Source organism: Somniosus microcephalus, chromosome 23 (genome assembly GCF_052327205.1).
Source record: "Somniosus microcephalus isolate GS21.2 chromosome 23, FLI_Smic_1.0, whole genome shotgun sequence".
Classification (NCBI taxonomy): Eukaryota; Metazoa; Chordata; class Chondrichthyes; order Squaliformes; family Somniosidae; genus Somniosus; species Somniosus microcephalus.
The window spans coordinates 36,185,260-36,203,403 of NC_141009.1; the positions used below are offsets into that span (position 1 = coordinate 36,185,260).

At 42.8% G+C, this 18,144-nt stretch overlaps 1 protein-coding gene across 1 annotated transcript in view; it reads left to right on the forward strand.

Annotated features, from left to right (window-relative positions):
• LOC147101822 (arrestin domain-containing protein 1-like) overlaps positions 1 to 18,144 on the forward strand; it is a 67,349-nt gene that overhangs the window by 44,450 nt on the left and 4,755 nt on the right. The window contains exons 3-7 of the mRNA XM_085965785.1: positions 4,745 to 4,795; positions 6,148 to 6,302; positions 8,810 to 8,992; positions 12,902 to 13,078; positions 17,574 to 17,979. Coding sequence (XP_085821911.1) covers positions 4,745 to 4,795; positions 6,148 to 6,302; positions 8,810 to 8,992; positions 12,902 to 13,078; positions 17,574 to 17,979 — 972 coding nt within the window. The remainder of the gene's footprint in view (positions 1 to 4,744; positions 4,796 to 6,147; positions 6,303 to 8,809; positions 8,993 to 12,901; positions 13,079 to 17,573; positions 17,980 to 18,144) is intronic.

An 18,144-nucleotide genomic window follows, 5' to 3' on the forward strand; every position in this document is an offset into this window, starting at 1 on the left:
GCGGAAGCAGCATGCTATAGACAGAGCTAAGCGATCCCACAATCAACGGATCAGATCAAAGCTCTGCAGTGCTGCCACATCCAGTCGTGAATGGTGGTGGACAATTAAACAACTAATGGGAGGAGGAGGCTCCATGAATATCCCCATCCTCAATGATGGCGGAGCCCAGCATGTGAGTGCAAGTGTCAAGTTTGCAACCATCTTCAGCCAAAAGTGCCAAGAGGATGAGCCATATTGGTTCCTCCTGAGGTCCCCACTATCACAGCAGCCAGTCTTCAGCCAATTCGATTCACTCCATGTGATATCAAGAAATGGCTGAGCGCACTGCATACAGCAAAGTGCTATGGGCCCCGACAATATCCCGGCTGTTGTGCTCCAGAACTAGCCGTGCCTCTAGCCAAGCTGTTCCAGTACAGCTACAACACTGGCATCTATCCGACAATGTGGAAAACTGCCCAGGTATGTCCTGTCCACAAAAAGCAGGACAAATCCAATCCGGCCAATTACCGCCCCATCAGTCTACTCTCAATCATCAGCAAAGTGATGGAAGGTGTCGACGACAGTGCTATCAAGCGGCACTTACCGATAACTGCTCACCGATGCTCAGTTTGAGTTCTGCCAGGACCACTCGGCTCCAGACCTCATTACAGCCTTGGTCCAAACATGGACAAAAGAGCTGAATTCCAGAGGCGAGAGTGACTGCCCTTGACATCAAGGCAGCATTTGACTATGTGGCACCAAGGAGCCCTAGTAAAAGTGAAGTCAATGGGAATTGGGAAAAACTCTCCACTGGTTGGAGTCATATCTAGCACAAAAGAATATGGTTGTTGGTCAATCATTACAGCCCAAGGACATGGCTGCAGGAGTTCCTCAGGGCAGGGTCCTGGACCCAACCATCATCAGCTGTTTCATCAATGACCTTCCCTCCATCATAAGGTCAGAAGTGGGGATGTTCGCTGATGACTGAACAGTCTTCAGTGCCATTCGCAACTCCTCAGATAATGAAGCAGTCCATGCCCACATGCAGCAAGATCTGGACGGCATTCAGGCTTGGGCTGATAAGTGGCAAGCAACTTTCACGCCACAAAGTGCCAGGCATAGACTATCTCCAACAAGCAAGATTCTAACCACCGCCCCATGACATTCAACAGCATTACCATCACCGAATCCCCCACCATCAACATCCTGGGGGTCACCATTGACCAAAAACTTAAACTGGACCAGCCACATAAATACTGTGGCAACAAGAACAGGTCAGAGGCTAGGTATTCTGCGGTGAGTGTCTCACCTCCTGACTCCCCAAAGCCTTTCTACCATCTATAAGGCACAGGTCAGGAGTGTGATGGAATACGCTACACTTGCCTGGATGACACCAACAACACCACAGGAGCTCGACACCATTCAGGACAAAGCAGCCCGCTTGATTGGCACCCCTTAAACATTCACTCCCTCCACCACTGGCGCACCGTGGCTGCAGTGTGTACCATCTACAAGATGCATTGCAGCAAACCTCCCAAACCTGTGACCGCTACCATCTAGAAGGACCAGGGCAGCAGATGCATGGAACACCATCACCTGCAAGTTCCCCTCCAAGTCACGCACCATCCTGACTTGGAAATATATCGCCATTCCTTCATTGTCGCTGAATCAAAATCCTGGAACTCGCTCCCTAACAGCACTGTGGGAGTACCTTCACCACACGGACTGCACTGGTTCAAGAAGGCGGCTCACCACTACCTTCTCGAGGGCAATTAGGGATGGGCAATAAATGCTGGCCTTGCCAGTGACGCCCACACCCCATGAAAGTATTATTTTAAAAAAAAAGCTCAGCACTTCCTCTTAACCTTCCTGTGTATCCCAACCTCCAGTGGGTGCATGCCATTAGAGGTTTAGGACCATGTCCTACCCAGTCCATGATACAGTAGATAAACCTTTTTTTAAACCTGGCGTGTAAACACGAAGAAATAAGCAGTTCATGTTGAAATTGACTCCCTGCTTTTTTTTTAATCCTTTGCCATGAACATTGAACATTTTAGACCTTATCAACTGATTTCAAGTTTGATGCTTTATGCAAAGCATTAAATGTGTATACTGTCTCATTTTAAGTAACTTTCAGCAGTTTATTTTGGGCCGTTCCTAATGTTAGAAATAGGAAATAAATCTGCTAAAGGTTTTAAGGAGCGTCTTAAAGAGGGGGAGAAGTTTAGGGAGGGAATTCCAGAGCTTTGGGCCTAGGCAGCTGAATGTACGGCTGCCAATGGTGGGGTGAAGGAAATCGGGGAGACCTGATTTGGAGGAATGCAGGGTTGGAAGAGGTTACAGAGATATGGAGGGGCGAAGCCATGAAGGGATTTGAATACAAGGATGAGAATGTTAAATTTGAGGCGTTGCAGGACCAGGAGCCACTAGGTCAGCAAACACGGGTGTGATGAGTGAACGAGGCTTAATGCGAGTTAGGATACGGGCCGCGGAGTTTATGGCAGGTGGAAGGCTGGCCAGGAGAGCATTGGAATATTAGTCTGGAGGTAACAAAAGCATGGGTGAGGGTTTTAGCAGCAGCTGGGCTGAGGCAGGGTGGAGACTGGAGATATTATGGAGCTGAAAGGAAGCGTTCTTGGTAATGGAGGGTATAAGGGTTCGGAAGCTCAGCTCCGAGTCAAATCGGAGACGAGACCGAGGTTGCGAACAGTCGATTCAGCCTGAGACAGTGGCCATGGGAGTGGATGGAATCGGTGGCTAGGGAAACGGGGTTTGTGGCGGAGGCCAAAGACAATGGCTTTGTTCTTCCTAATATTTTAATTGGAGGAAATAGTAGAAATGTTTTGTGTATAGTCTCACAGGAACAAATGCAGCTGTGGTCCGAGTTAAAATATATAATCTGACATCCTGTAGTAGCGCTGAGTGGAGATTATTCCCACACATGCTAAGTGAAAATAAACATTTCAGCTCATGAATGTTCGGCAGGTGGGAATGATTCCTGGTGTTGTAAGAATTTACAATCTCCAGGTATTGATAAAAATGTAAGTTGCCCCAAGAATGAACAGCAGACAATTGGAACTATTAAAAAGTGCAGGATCACTTATTTCTTGAGTAAACGTTAAATGACAATTCACCAAAACAGTACTACAAGACTTGATTTACTAATGGAGGCTGCATCACACAACACTATAATACAGATTACAAATGGATGTGCATTACATCAATATTAGTGTTGCCATTTTTCTGTATTTTACATTGCAAAATAGCCCCTCTTTGGGCACTGGTTCAAGTGTAATGATAGAGTGCAACTGACTGTATTTCATCTAAGTAAACAGAAACTGATCTGGTTACCACAAATGCAGCAACCAAAACCTGTAAGCATGAAGACTTTTACACAGAGCAGTTCACTCTGAAGTTATTGAAAGGCGTATATGATTTCTCTCTTGCCCTTCTCGACCTGTCTGCATCCTTTGACCTGGTTGACCACACCATCCTCCTCCAAAGCTTCCCTGGGTGGGACTGCCCTCGCCTGATTCCATTCTTATCTGTCCAGTCGTAGCCAGAGAACATCCTGCAATTGCTTCTGTTCCCGCTCTTGCACCATTACTTCTGGAGTGCCCCAAGGATCTATCCTCAGCCCCCTCTTATTTCCCATCTACATGCTGCTCCTCGGTGACATCATCGGAAAACACGGTCAGATTCCACATGTACGCTGACGACACCAGTTCTACCTCACCACCACCTCTAGCTCCCTGCACTGTCTCTAAATTGTCAGGCTGGTTGTCTGACACCCAGTACTGGATGATCAGAAATGTCCTCCAGTAAGAAAATAGGTCATTGTTTTTGGTCCCTGCCATAAACTCCCTTCCCTAGCCACCGACTCCATCCTCCTCCCTGGCCACTGTCTGAGGCAGACCCAGATGGTTCGCAACCTCTGCATCCTATTTGACCCTGAGCTACGCTTCTGACCCCATATCCTTTCCATCACCAAGACCATCTACATCCACCTCTAATATCTCCCGTCTCTGCCCCTACCTCAGCCCAGCTGCTGCTGAAACCCTCATCCATGCTTTTGTTACCTTCAGACTCGACTATTCCAATGCTCTCCTGGCCAGCCTGCCACCCTCTAAACTTCAGTTTATCCAAGACTCTGCTGCCTGTATCCTAACTCGCACCAAGTCCCATTCACCCATCGCCCCTGCTAGTCGCTGACCTATATTGGCTCCTGGTCCAGCAACACCTCGATTTTTAAATTTCTCATCCTTGTGTTCAATCCCTTCCATGGTCTTGCCCTTTCCCATCTCTGTAACCTCTTCCAGATATACAAGCTTTCGAAATCTCTGTACTCCTGCAATTCTGGCCTTTTGTGCATCCCCAATTTCTATTATCTCACCATTGGTGGCCGTGCATTCAGCTGCCGAGGCCATAAACTCTGGCATTCTCTCCCTAAACCTCTCTGCCTCTATCTCCTCCTTTTAAGACTCTCCTTAAAATGTATCTCTGTGAAACACCTTGGGACGTATTACATTTTAAAGGCACTATATGAATGCAAATTGTTGTTGTGTAGCACATTTATAATATTGAATTAAAAAAAAATCTTTACAAGACCAATTTTGTGGTAATTTGTGCAATGTGGTACAATTCCTGATGAAGTTCTGGTAAAAGTTATTGCAGTAAACAAGATAGCCATAGTGGAAGTGAATTTAATAACCTGACGTTTTAGGTTATATAGAATAATTTTAACATTTTTCCCCTGTCTCTACAGGATCCCTGATAGCTGGAGAGTATACTTACCCCTTCCAATTTCTTCTCCCAGGTAAGCATATGTTTATATATTCCAAAAGGTTTTAGTATTGCTATTTGTTAAATTACTGCATGGTGTAAAACCTTTTGTCATATGAGATGCCAGTAGCGGAGGCCATTTGGCCCATCATGCCAATGCTCTTGTTACCTCCGTGTGTTAGAGCTGTCTACTCAATTCTCATTTCCCTCTTCTTTACATGTTTTCTTAAATATTTTTCTTCCTGTTCAATCCCTTTTTTAACGACATTGTCACATCTTTTTGTGTTTGGTAAATAAGGAAGTGACATTTATTTTAATGCTAAAACAGGCAAAGTTTTAACTTCCATCCACAGTATCTACTGTACTAAAGCGATTTAAAAAAAAAGCTATGATGTAAATTTGTGAGTTATCACAATTCTTAATCCACAAGCCATCTGTGGCTGAGGAAGGGCAGGTTGGTAATTTGCCCTCGGGCTTCTCCAAATGGCGCTGTACAACCAGCCACCAGCAGCTGGTTTATTTTATTCCAGCGTATATCTCCTTGTTTAATTTTTCTCCATTTTGTAACTTCCACTCTTGCTGTGCAGAAGATGAAAGCTCTAGTTTGTATTACTAATCTAGAGCTTTGGTTATCAAACTTTTCAGCGTGAGGAACCACCTTGGAAATGTTGACGCGTCCTTGGGCACCGCGCCCCCTGTCCAAACTTTCAAAAGATAGTGCTAGCTACCCAAAAGAAAGCAAAAATTTCAGAAACATTTGCAAATCAGCTACTTGTGGTTTGAGATAATACCCAACCCCAGATACAAATCTGATGACCTTGCGCATCCCAGTTTAAAAGCCTATGACCTCAAGGAGACAAGTCAAGACAGCTGGGAGGAAAATGTACCTTGTTATGCAAGTGTTCTAATGTTTATGCTCTTCAGCATTTCTGTGCCAAAGGTATTAAGGGATGTGGGGCAAAGATGGGTATATGGAGTTAGGTCACTGGTCAGCCATGGTTTCATTGAATGGTGAAACAGGCTCAAGGGGCTAAATGGCCTACTCCTGTTCCAAGGTGCCATGCTCTATTCCATGTCCAAGTGGTCAGGTATTTCAGCTGTTGCCTGGCTTCTGGCAGATTTCCTCCAGAGCTATTCACGAGAAGGTGTGGCAGAGTTTCCCCTCTCTCCTTTTCTCCTTTGGGTAAACACATTCCCCAGAAACACCTGATTGAGAATAGGAAGAATTTCTGGGGACGACATTTATGTGTCTGTGAGCACACCAGCGTTTAAAAACTTTTTTGATTTTCATATCCTAATTACTTTGAAAAGGAATGCAGTAGGTATGATCGTTAAGGTGCTGAATTAACATGCATTTAACGTGCAACTTTTTTTCTCTTTTCAAAGCGACTGCTCCTACTTCATTTGAAGGTCTTTTTGGGAAGATAAGCTATCGCATCAGAGCTACAGTAGAAACTGCACGATTCTCGAAAGATTATAGAGCTGAGAAGGCGTTTTACATTCTTAATCTGCTCAACCTGAATGAGATCAGTGATATTGAGGTAAATTGATTGTCTTTGAATAGATTGCAACAATGGCACTTAATTTATATACTGATAGAATTAATTGAAAGATTTACTGTCATAGTAACCATGATTATTTTGTACAGTGCTAGTTTTCAATATGAACTATCAACAGATATGATTAATATGTAAATTATTTTTAAAATAAACTGTCCGTATTAAAAGGAAACCAAGTCTATTTGTAACCATGCAGGCCTCTCGTATTCATTTGTGAATTGCTCGCCGGCATAGATTTTCCACTAAGTGTAATTTAGACTTAATTGGCAGGTTTTAGACAGATTCAAATGCAAATTTGCTGTTTGCCCCAGTTTTCCATGGTCAACTTGGTTCTTCCACTTTCCCCCTCATTTCTGACATGTGATGGAACTAAAACTAAACTTAAAATGTTGGTCTGGTGCTGCTGGTATGTTCTCACGGGTTTGTTCTCAGGATCTCATTGCTGCTTTCTGTGGCTGGAAGGATCTACGCATGTGCCAGGACAGGCATTGAGCCGAGTAGGGGAGGGGCCCTTGGTATGCATTAAGATTTCACGGGACAGCATGGCAAATAGCCTCTCCATCCCTTGTACAGATGGCCATTGTAATTGTGTGTGCTGTAGTGATAAATAGGAGCTGAATCCTGGGTTAATTTGATCCCAGTTTTCTACCATGTGTGGGGGTTCAGGTTTAAAAGGATGGATTCTGGGGCCAAGCACATGTGGTTTGGCTTGAAACTGGTTGGAAACTACATATGAACTCGTGATGAAGGTAATTGATGAATAATTGAAGGCTGCAAGCGCTGGCTGGTTCAGTTCGTTCCTGGAAATTGAGTCATAAAATCAAACAAAATTAGGACTCTGAAAACTATTATGGTATTGTCTTCTGAGAGAAGGTGTTAATAACACCTTGCTCCAATTATTGGAGCTTCATAGCTGAATGCCTTACTGTACATATAATTATTTTATGATTTTTGCCATTCCCATTTGTAACATTTTATCTTTCCTGCCTCTTACAAAAGTACATATGTTCTTTCAATTCCTTCCTCCCCTCCTAACACCCCCCCCCCCCACCCCCCTGTCTCTGCACCTGCTTATTATCTGTTACATCTCCAGCTTTTTCCAGTTCTGATGAAGGTCCCAGACCTGAAATGTTAACTCTGTTTCTCTCTCCATGGATGCTGCCTGGCCTGCTGAGTATTTCCAGCATTTTCTGTTATTTCAGATTTCCAGTATTTTGCTATTGTATAATTGTTTTATTAACTGTATTGGTTAGGGTTGGTCCATTTGATTGTTGTTCCCTGGAATTAGTGAGTGGGTAACTGAGGTAATCGTTCTGCTCCATTAGAGCCGTCGGTATCGGAAGTCACTTGACCACTGTTCGAAATGTTAGATTTGTGTTGACAATATCCAAAGCAGGAATGTACAGTAATGGTATTTAATGGGGTGCATTGAATGCTTTTGTAAATTGAAGGCATTGCAGTTGACTAAGGAGTTTAAAGTTAGTGATTTGTTGAAGTGATAACTGCAACAGATTATTGCACTTTACGAACTCACTAAAATGAGCAAATTTTATTAAATGCTGATAAAACAATCAAAATTGGCCTTCTGTAATAAAGGTGAAATTTAAGACTACATTTGGCTACAGAGCAAGGAACGCCACCCAAGCGGAGATCTTTTAGCTATCCAGTGTAAATGTTGTGGTTCATCCATGGTTTATGCATTAAGAAACAGATGCCTTTTAATAAAATAAAACTGATTGTTTTAAAGCTTCTACTTGTATATTCTTTGGTAACTAAGAAATGTCTAAAATGTTTTCTATGCCCTTTACACTTGTCTGTGCCTCCTCTTCTGATTTCCCCCTTCCCTCAACCTGGTTCTCCCTATGCCAGATTAAGGATTGATGACCTGCCTGTGTTCTGTTAATGCTACTCTGACTGTAATTACATGGAATGACTTTTACTTTTAAGTTGAAGCTAGCCGCACTAGTTTCACTAGGGATCTTTATACCTGGAAGCAGTTGAGAGAGATGATTCAAGAGCTTTCGGTTTAGATCTCGAGTAGGATTGTGAAATGATGACCCACTGTACCATACAATTTGCCTCTTCTCTAATAACCAAAAAAATTACACCATTGCTTCATCTAACAGATGGTATGTGAGCATATATCTCAAAAAAGGGAGTCAAGTGACCCCCTCTGCAGTGGCGTGCTTTACAGATGCTTTTAAGGATATATTTTTCAAAATACTAACTGACTTAAGAAAACTACTAGGCACTTGGTCTGAGTATTAAGCAAGGCTTTAATCAACTGTTTTTCAACATGGAGATCTAATTGTGTCCTTCACTAGTTCATGTTAAAGAATGTCCTGAGCAAGCTGGGCCCATGCCCGAGTATTTATACTCTCCCTGGACAGTGCCACCAGCAGGCCCCCCAGTATAATTTCATAAGTCATTTCCACATGAATGACCAGGTTCATGTCACTAACTTTTTGGGCTTTTTTTTTTCTTAACAGCAACCAAATGTTACAACTATGACCAAGAAGTTCAGCTACTTGATTGTGAAAAGTGGGGTTGTGGCTTTAACGGTGAGCACTGATCTTAAAGGATACACTTCAGGACAGATCATCCAGCTTACCACGGCTATCCAAAACAAGTCTGGGAAGGATATGGGTAACGTTGTCGCTAGTCTCATCCAGGTAATCTATAGATCTGTGCTGAATTACAAGCTTTTGCAGTCTTGAATTTTCAGTCATTATATGCTGAAGTGACACAACCACTGTCGTGCCTTTATGATTACTAAAATCATTAATGAAAAATAACTCAAATTCTGTACAAAAACCTAATAATTAAAACTTAATGTTACTGAAACTAGAATTTGCCCCGTGACCATAATTTTATTTCGTACAACAGATGTACTTTTTCTCCTTTAAGTTCTGAAAAGTTAGCAGCAGGAGCTAACTACAAAGTGAATCAATTTACATAGCAAATGCATAGGAACTTGGCATTTGATAATGGTAATTTACTAAAATGGTGTGTTCTAGTGAGCGAGTGTGCGGTTAAGACACGCAAAATAAATTGTGGTTTATATTGAATCCATTAAACTGAAACATGCATTGCTTCTGATTAAGCAGGTGTGACTTATGAAGCCAAGGTGAGCTTATCTTCTGAAGTTTAATAGGTGCATCTGAAATATAATCCCCATTTGTATTAATGTTTTGCTTGGAGCTCATTTTTAATTCATGTCTCAGTTCCACTATCTCTTTTATTAAAAAAAAACTTTCCAGTTCTTTTCAAAACCGTTAGAAATCTTCTACAGTTTTGATTAAAATTTGAGAAATTCTGGGACTCCAATTCAGTGTCCTTTTTAAAAGTTGACCAAAGTCCTGTAATTATGTGCCTTCAATTGCGCACAGAATAAAACACAAATGATCAATGGTAACATCCTGGATTAACAGATTGTCTCGTTCAAATTTCTGTTACGTTGGTTTATGGAAAGATTGAAGTAAAAACATAAACACACGCCAAAGTTTTAGTAGTATTTGCTGTGCTGTTATGTATTGTAAGCACTCACATTGTACTGTGTGTACATGCCAGTGTGTACTGTCTGTATTTCCACTCTAATAACGTTTTGTCTGTCATATCACCAAGCTGTAGATGGGTACCACAGCATGTGAATTTTCTGGGCTTTGAAAATGACCTGAATTATAGCTAGTTTTGAGATTTCCAGTTTCTTAGATTTAGAATTCTAGGACTTTCTACTTTCATACAAACAGGGGTAGGTCATTCAGCCCCTCAAGCCTGTACCACCATTCAATTAGATCATGGCTGGGAAAAGTGCCTTTTGTCCTAACTTCTTTAAGGGAAAGGCTAAGATTCACTGCAAAGCAAGATGAAAGAAATTATTTAATTACAGTGATTAGTGTTTGAATGCACAAACAGTAAGTATTACCAGATTTAGATTAAGTTGCAAAGGCCATTTGAGGGAAAATACTTAAACTCTGCTTCAACAGTAATTGTTTTGCTGTTTGTGTTTAACACTTAAACAAATACAAAGCTTCAACAGTAATGTTTACCCCTCCCCTGCTCTACCAGTATACTTCTAATGAAGATAACTCTCCCAAAGTTCACTTTAATATTAAAACGATCAGCATACATGTACATAACTTGGCGCTTAGGCAGAAGTTTAGAGACTGCCCCCACTCCATCTAGCTGGACAAACCAAATTTGAAACAGAGTATTTCAGTGACAATACCTGCTTGCATATTGTGCTGAGCTGTCTGCGAGTGGCGCAGGCTCCCCAAACACATTGCCAGCTGCAACCTGGAAGTAAACTTGCTGTGATTCACTAAGGCCGGCATCCAGGAAATGCTGGTGAAAATGGGGCTTCCCAGTCATCTGCCTTGGTGAGTCACAGGAAGTTTACATTTGGGCTGCAGCCAATTATGAGACCTATACATTTGGAAACACTGACGTCTACAGGTAACAGGCCTGCGAGATATTCTGTGTGGTTATTGCTGTCACCGTTAAAGGCGGCTTGGGGAAAACAGAGCTTTGTTGGTTTTTACCATTACCTTAAGAAGCTGTTCTAGAATTGATTTGTGGGAAACTGGATTATAATCTCTCTACTGCAGGCTTATTCTCCTTTATAACTTTCCACGAATGGCGGTAAAATGTTCAGACCCATATAGTAATTCTTTTTAAATGACTGGTAATGTTACAAACAAAAGTGTACATTAAGTTTATAATCAACTACTTTAAACTCATTTGCCTTATATGAATGTGCAGCTCTGTTTACTTAATCGAAATATACATTTCCCCCCCCCCCCCAAATAGTTGGTTTCCATGAATTTGACTTCATTTCTATTGGTGGCCCTTGTCAATTTGTAGTCTACATGGATTTTAGCAAGGATTTTGACGAGGTCCTACATGGCAGACTGGTCAGAAAAGTAAAAGCCCATGGGATCGAAGGGAAAATGGCAAGTTGGATCCAAAATTGGCTCAGTGGCAGGAAGCGAAGGGTAATGGTTGGGTGTTTTTGTGACTGGAAGACTGTTTCTAGTGGGAATCTGCAGGACTCAGTGCTAGGTCCCTTGTTTTTTTGTGGTTATATATCAATGATTTAAACTTCAATGTAGGGGGCATGATTAAGAAGTTTGCAGATGATACAAAAATTAACCATGTGATTGATAGTGAGGAAAAAAGCTGTAGATTGCAGGAAGATACAATGGTCTGGTCAGGTGGGCAGAAACGTGGCAAATGGTGTGGTAAACCACTGTTGTTAGTATTGTTGTTCACCACTGTTGTTAGTACTGTTGTTCACTCTTGCATATTGTTGTACTTGTCTGTGCATGCCTCAGCTGACTCCGCCCCTGGCTCCACCCTCATGGCTGGGTATAAAGGTCGCTGCTCGGCAGCCTCCGGCCCTTTTGGATACCAGGCAACCACAAGAGGCATGCTCTGTTCTTTGGTAATAAAAGCCTGTTTATTACTTTCTCAATCTCCAGCCTTTTGTAGCAATTGATAGTGCATCAATTGGAAATCAATCTGCAGAAGTATGAGCTAATGCATTTGGGGAGGGCTAACAAGGCAAGGGAATACACAATGAATGGTAGGACACTGAAGTGTAGAGGGACCTTGGAGTGCATGTTCACATATCCCTGAAGGACAGGTAGATAAGGTGGTTTAAAAAAAGCATACAGAATACTTTCCTTTATTAGCCGAGGCATAGAATATGAGAGCAGGGAGGTTATTCTCGAACTGTATAAAACACTAGTTAGGCCACAGCTAGAGTCCTGTGTACAGTTCTGGTCACCACATTACAGGAAAGATGTGATTGCGCTAGAGAGGGTACAGAGGAGATTTATGAGACTTTTGCCAGGACTGAAGAATTTTAGCTATGAGGAAAGATTGGATCAGCTGGGGTTTTTTTTGGAACAGAGGAGGCTGAGGGGAGATTTGAGGTGTATAAAATTGAGGCCTAGATAGAGTGGATAGGAATTTCTTATTTCCCTTAGAGAGGTCAATAACCAGGGGGCATAGATTTGAAGTAATTTGTAGAAGGATTAGAGGGGAGTTGAGGGTAACTTTTTTCAGCCAGAGTGTGGTGGGGGTCTGGAACTCACTGCCTGAAAGGGTAGTAGAAGCAGAAACCCTCGTCGCATTTTAAAATTATTTGAATATGCACTTGAAGTGCCGTAACCTACAAGGCTATGGACCAAGAACTGGAAAGTGGGATTAGGCTGGATAGCTCTATTTTGGCCAGCACAGACACGATGGGCCAAAGGCCTCCTTCTGTGCTGTAAATTTCTATAATTCTACTTCTAATACAGCCCAGGTTTATGAATTGCAGTACTTCATATTGCATGAGTGACATCCCTAATAAGGATCCTAATGTCACAAAAGACCATGGCTTCACTTCTGCAAGTCGCTTTCCTTGTTTTCAGTGTTAATTTATGATTGAGCCCTTGTGGTACTGTGTTCACCTTTCTCTTTAATTGGATTCTTAGTTATGGGAACTCCAGTTTTTGAATGAGTACATTGGGTTATAGTGTTTAATTTCAAATAAATGAATATCTCTGGATATCTGTTTTGATGTTTTGTTACAGAAAGTTACCTATAAATCCAAGCGAATGATCTATGACCTGCGGACAATTGCAGAGGTTGAAGGGTCAGGAGTAAAGTCTTGGAAACAAGCCGAATGGAAGGAGCAGATCATAGTGCCAGCATTACCTCAGTCATCGCTACATGGTTGTAATTTAATACAGATAGATTATTTCATTCAGGTGAGCACGATGTTGATTAAGTACCTAAACCCCAAATAACAGCCGATCAGAGGAATTTGTCTACTCATCCCTTCTTTTCCTCCTTGCGCCCCAAAGAAAATACAGTAATTTTTAAACACTTGCTAGTTGCGGGCCTTGGCAGTAACTGTTGAAATACATAATACTGTAAAATAAGGCAGCTCAGAGCTTTGGCACCCAACAACAACTTGCATTTATATAACCCCTTTAACATGGTAAAACATCCCAAGGCGCTTCACAGGAGTGTAATCAGACAAACATTGACACTGAGCCAAAGAAGGGGATATTGGGGCAGCTGCTTGGTCAGAGGTAGGTTTTATGCAGTGTCTTAAAAGAGGAGAGAGGCAGAGGTTTGGGATGGGAATTCTAGAGCTTAAGGCCTAGACACCGGAAGGCACGCCGCCAAAGTTGGGAAGAAGGAAGTCGGGGATGTATAAGAGGCCAGAGTTGGAGGAATTCAGAGGTCTTGGAGGGTTGCTGGGCTGGAGGAGGTTACAGAGATGGGGAGAGGTGAGGCCATGGAGGGATTTGAATACGATAAGAATTTTAAAATTGTGGCTTTGGACTGGGAATCAATGTAAGCCGCCGAGCACAGGCGTGATGGGTGAACGGGATTTGGTGCGAGTTAGGATACAGGCAGCAGAGTTTTGGATAAACTCAAGTTTATGTAGAGTGGAAGTTGGCAGGTGAGCATTGAATAGTCGAGTCTGGAGGTAACGAAAGAATGAATGAGGATTTCAGCAACGGATATGCTGAGGCAGGGGCGGATACATGCTGTATTAGAGGTGGAAGTAGGTGGTCTTTGTGATGGAGAGGATATAGAGTCAGAAGCTCAGCTCTGGGTCAGATAGGACGCCAAGGTTGCAAACAGTCTGGTTCAGCCTTGGATAGTGGCCAGGAAGGGGGATGGAATCAGTGGTTAGGGAATGGAGTTTATGGCAGGAACCGAAGACAATGGCTTTGGTCTTTCCAGTGTTCAATTGGAGGAAATATTGGCTCATCCAAGACTGGATATCGGGCAGACAGCCTGACAAAACAAAGTCAGTGGAGGGGTTGAGAGAGGTGATGAAGTAGAGCTGGGAATCATCAGCATAAATGTGGAATCTAACGTCTCTTCGAATGATGTTGCCGAGGGCAGCGTATAGATGAGAAATAGGAGGGGGCCAAGGATAGACCATTGGGGGACTCCAGAGGTGCGGGGACTGCAAGAGAAACCATTGCAGGAGATTCTCTGGCAATGACTGGATAGGTAAGAGTTGAACCAAGTGAGGGCAATTCCACTCGGTTAGACAACAGTGGCGAAACATTGGAGGATGATGGGAACGATAGCATAGTGGTTGTTACTGGGCTAGTAATCCCGAGGCCTGGACTAATGATCCAGAGACACGCGTTCAAATCCCACCACGGCAGCTGTGGAATTTAAGTTCAGTTAATTAAATAAATCTGGAATATAAAAACTAGTATCAGTAATGGTGACCATGAAACTACCGGATTGTTGTAAAAACCCATCTGGTTCACTAATGTCCTTCAGGGAAGGAAACCTGCCGTCCATACCCGGTCTGGTATATGTGACTCCAAATCCACAGCAATGTGGTTGACTCCAGCTGCCCTCTAAAATGACCTAACAAGCCACTCGGTTGTACCAAACCACTACAAAGAAGTACTGCAGCGGTTCAAGAAGGCGGCTCACCACCACCTTCTCAAGGGCGAGTAGGGATAGCCATTAAATGCTGGCCTTGCCAGCGACGTCCACATCCCGTGAACGAATGGGGGAAAAAAAAGTGCTAGGCTGCAGATAGCCCGAGAAGGATGAGGAAGGTTAATGCATCACAGTCACAGAGGATGTAATTTGTGGCTTTGATTTGACCTTTATCTATAGAGTGTTCAAATCAGTATGTGGGTCGAAAAATCTTGTGCAAACATTCTGATAGAGATTGTCATGTTAAAATATACACAGGTAGGGGTGAAGCATTCCAGTAATGCCATTGTGTGTCTAATAAGATTTCCAGTGCTCATCTGATCACTGACCTGTATAGCTCCCTGTAAACAAATCATTGAAAATGCTTTCAGTGTTTATCATGCAGTTGCACGGTGGCATGTCAGTCAGATCCACCCGCCAATTTGTTTACCCAATTTTCCTGTGGGTAAGTTTTATTTTTGTTTTAAGCTATTGACTTAAATTGGCTTTATATTTTATGCATACATTTTGATCTTTTTTTAAGCCTCTTGCCTCTGACCCACTGCTAGAATTTTTAAAAATTGAAAGATTGACTCGCTAACAGCCTTTTATTATCACACGCAAACAAAACCAATAAACCCTAACACCGCCTGGGGGTAGCCCTGGTTTATTTCCACAACCATGAATTTATTTTCAGCCAACTGTGCCCCTTTATTTATTTCAAACTGCTACTGTTACTTTCCTCCCATCGTGAACTCTTCCCCAGTCACTTGCTCCACTTGCCCCTGCTGTCTGTTACCACCTAAGTGCCTATAGTCTCCTCAGTACCCATTGCCTACCACCCAATCACCCATTAATGCTGCAATCCCCACTATCTTCCCCTGCCCACTATCCATCTACATGGTTTAGTACCCTCTCAACTCATTGTCCCCGAGTACAGCTCTATTAATTACCACCCATACCCAGTCTTTTCCTCAATACTATTTTCTCCCCAATTACTCATCTTCCCTAATTGTCACACAGGCTGTCACTCACCCTGAGAATTCACCATCTCCATCTTCTCCAAATGCTGACAGTGCTAATAATCTTTCCCTGCCCCCAGCTACTCGCTTGCCTTCCTACTCCTTCACTACTCTGCTCAAACTACTCACCACCCCTTCACAACTAGTCACTTCCCCATTCTCCTGAACTACTACCATTCAATCTTCTAAATTGTTACAAACTCGATCCCTCTAACCCCAAACTACTTATCCTCTCACTTAGTATCACCAGTGCCGCAACACATCCCTTTAGTTGTGAAACATCGTACCCTCTGATTTCCTGTGAAATCCAACAGTTGTATATAATGTATGGTAAGGTGCGTGCAGATGTTCCTGGCTAGTGTAATCTTGCTGGTAGCGTGAGTGAGGAAGCATTGTTTAATATACCTCACTCGTGCTAGTAGGGTTATATTGGGCAGGAATACCACCACATGCAAAGTCGTGTACTCTATAATTCATCTTTCTCCTCCTTCTGACATGTTGTAAGATTTGGATCACAGGTCACACACAGATTACCCAAAGGATCTTAGGAGTCATAGGTCATTTTATTAAGGAGAGGCAGTTCAAAAATAATCAAATTCAAAACGCAATCAGGATAAACATAATAGACATACAACCCATAACAGATGAGAACAGTTGACCGGCCCCAGAACGGACGGACGGATGGGGGTTAAGACAGAATGGTGATCTTGGATCCCTGCAACCTGAGGCAGTGGTCTCTTCCTCTTTGGTCGTCTCCTGAGCTGGTGGAGGTGTGAAGCCGAAGCTAGCGCGAATCCACCCTGAGAAAGCTCTGCCCCTCGCTGCCTATTTTACCCTTTCGGCTGCCCGTTTATATACTTTATTTTGGGGGGCCGGTGGATACCTTGAATCTGTCATTGTTTAATCACTTTTACCCATTTATTTGTCCAATTACAGAGGAATAGGTACCTACGGCAAACCCCTCCCAGACTCATGAGGTCATTCCTCTGCTTACCTCATGTTTGGACGTCTTGCCCTTTCTCCTAGATAGTTTGTTTATCATAAGGCTTCTTACTCGACTTCTTATCAGGCCTAGCTATGTCTACATGAAAGCCTGTTTCTGCATTATGCCCTCGTAAACGACTTCGGCTCTTTGTGCAACTCCTTATCTGACATGATTGGAATCCTTCTGTGTCATCGGCTTATCCTGGCTGCTGAGCTTGACAAACCCATTTCTTTTATAAAACCATTATTTTTTTACAATTCAGTTTCTTTCAATTCATGATTTCTTACAATGTGCTCAGATACAGTTCTGCAGGCAACCATTTGGTATTGTGTCCAAGGGACCATTTTTCATGTGTAAAGCAAGACAATGACTGTTGGTATACTGTTTAACTATGGAGAGTATCCCAGCTGAAAGTGATCCTGTTGCCAGCACATGCAGTCTTTCCAGCACGGGTCACTGGTTAGAGATCAGGAGTGAAAATACTAGCTTTTTTTTTTTGCATCTTGTCCTCGCTAACCCTGGGCCCCGAGTCTCACCTGCTGCCCTGGCTGAATTCAGCCAGCTTGGTACAAACCAGGGAATAAATGTAGCACCTTATTGTCTGTCACTTAGTTTTGCATCAGGAAGTAGTACTTTGCCCTCTGGGCCATCAGGGGAATCTGATCTCTCATCGTCATTTTTTTTGTTTGTACCTTTAGAATTCTACTTTATTTTGTACAATAAGATTGTTTCAACTTTTCAAAGATTGTAGGAAAACTGAAATAAAGCAAGACTGTGTTTGTGTTTTGACAGGTTTCTTTCCGATCACCAGAGATTTTGGTCAGCTTGCCAATTTATATTGGAAATATTCCGGTGAACAGTCCCCCACTGACTCCATCCAGGCAATCCCAGCCTGCCCTAGCCACAGTGATGCCCACAGCTCCGCCAGCTGAAGATGTTGGGGCTACTGGTTATCAGCCCATGGACAGCATCATTCTTCCAACCAAAAGCCACTCTCAGCAGCAGACTTTATCGCCTCATGCTTTTAGCTACACGTCTGGCGTTGAAAGCAATCCTAGTGGGCAGCTTCCTGGCCCCATGCTTTGTATTTCAACTGGTGCTACAGTCCCTTACTATGCAGATGGACCTGTTGTTGCAGATCTTGCTGAAAATCCTCTGATTTTACCTCCTGAATATAGCTCATGGGCCTATCCATATGGTAGGTTGCCTGCTTTTTTTTTTGTAAATCCTGAGAAATGTAGAGCACTTTCTAGCTTATTTATCTTTTCCTTTGATTATATTTAGCTAAACTAGCAGCATTGACTTAATAGCATATACTACTCTGGTTATAGATTTCCTACTTTAACTGTTGGCATTCTCTTAT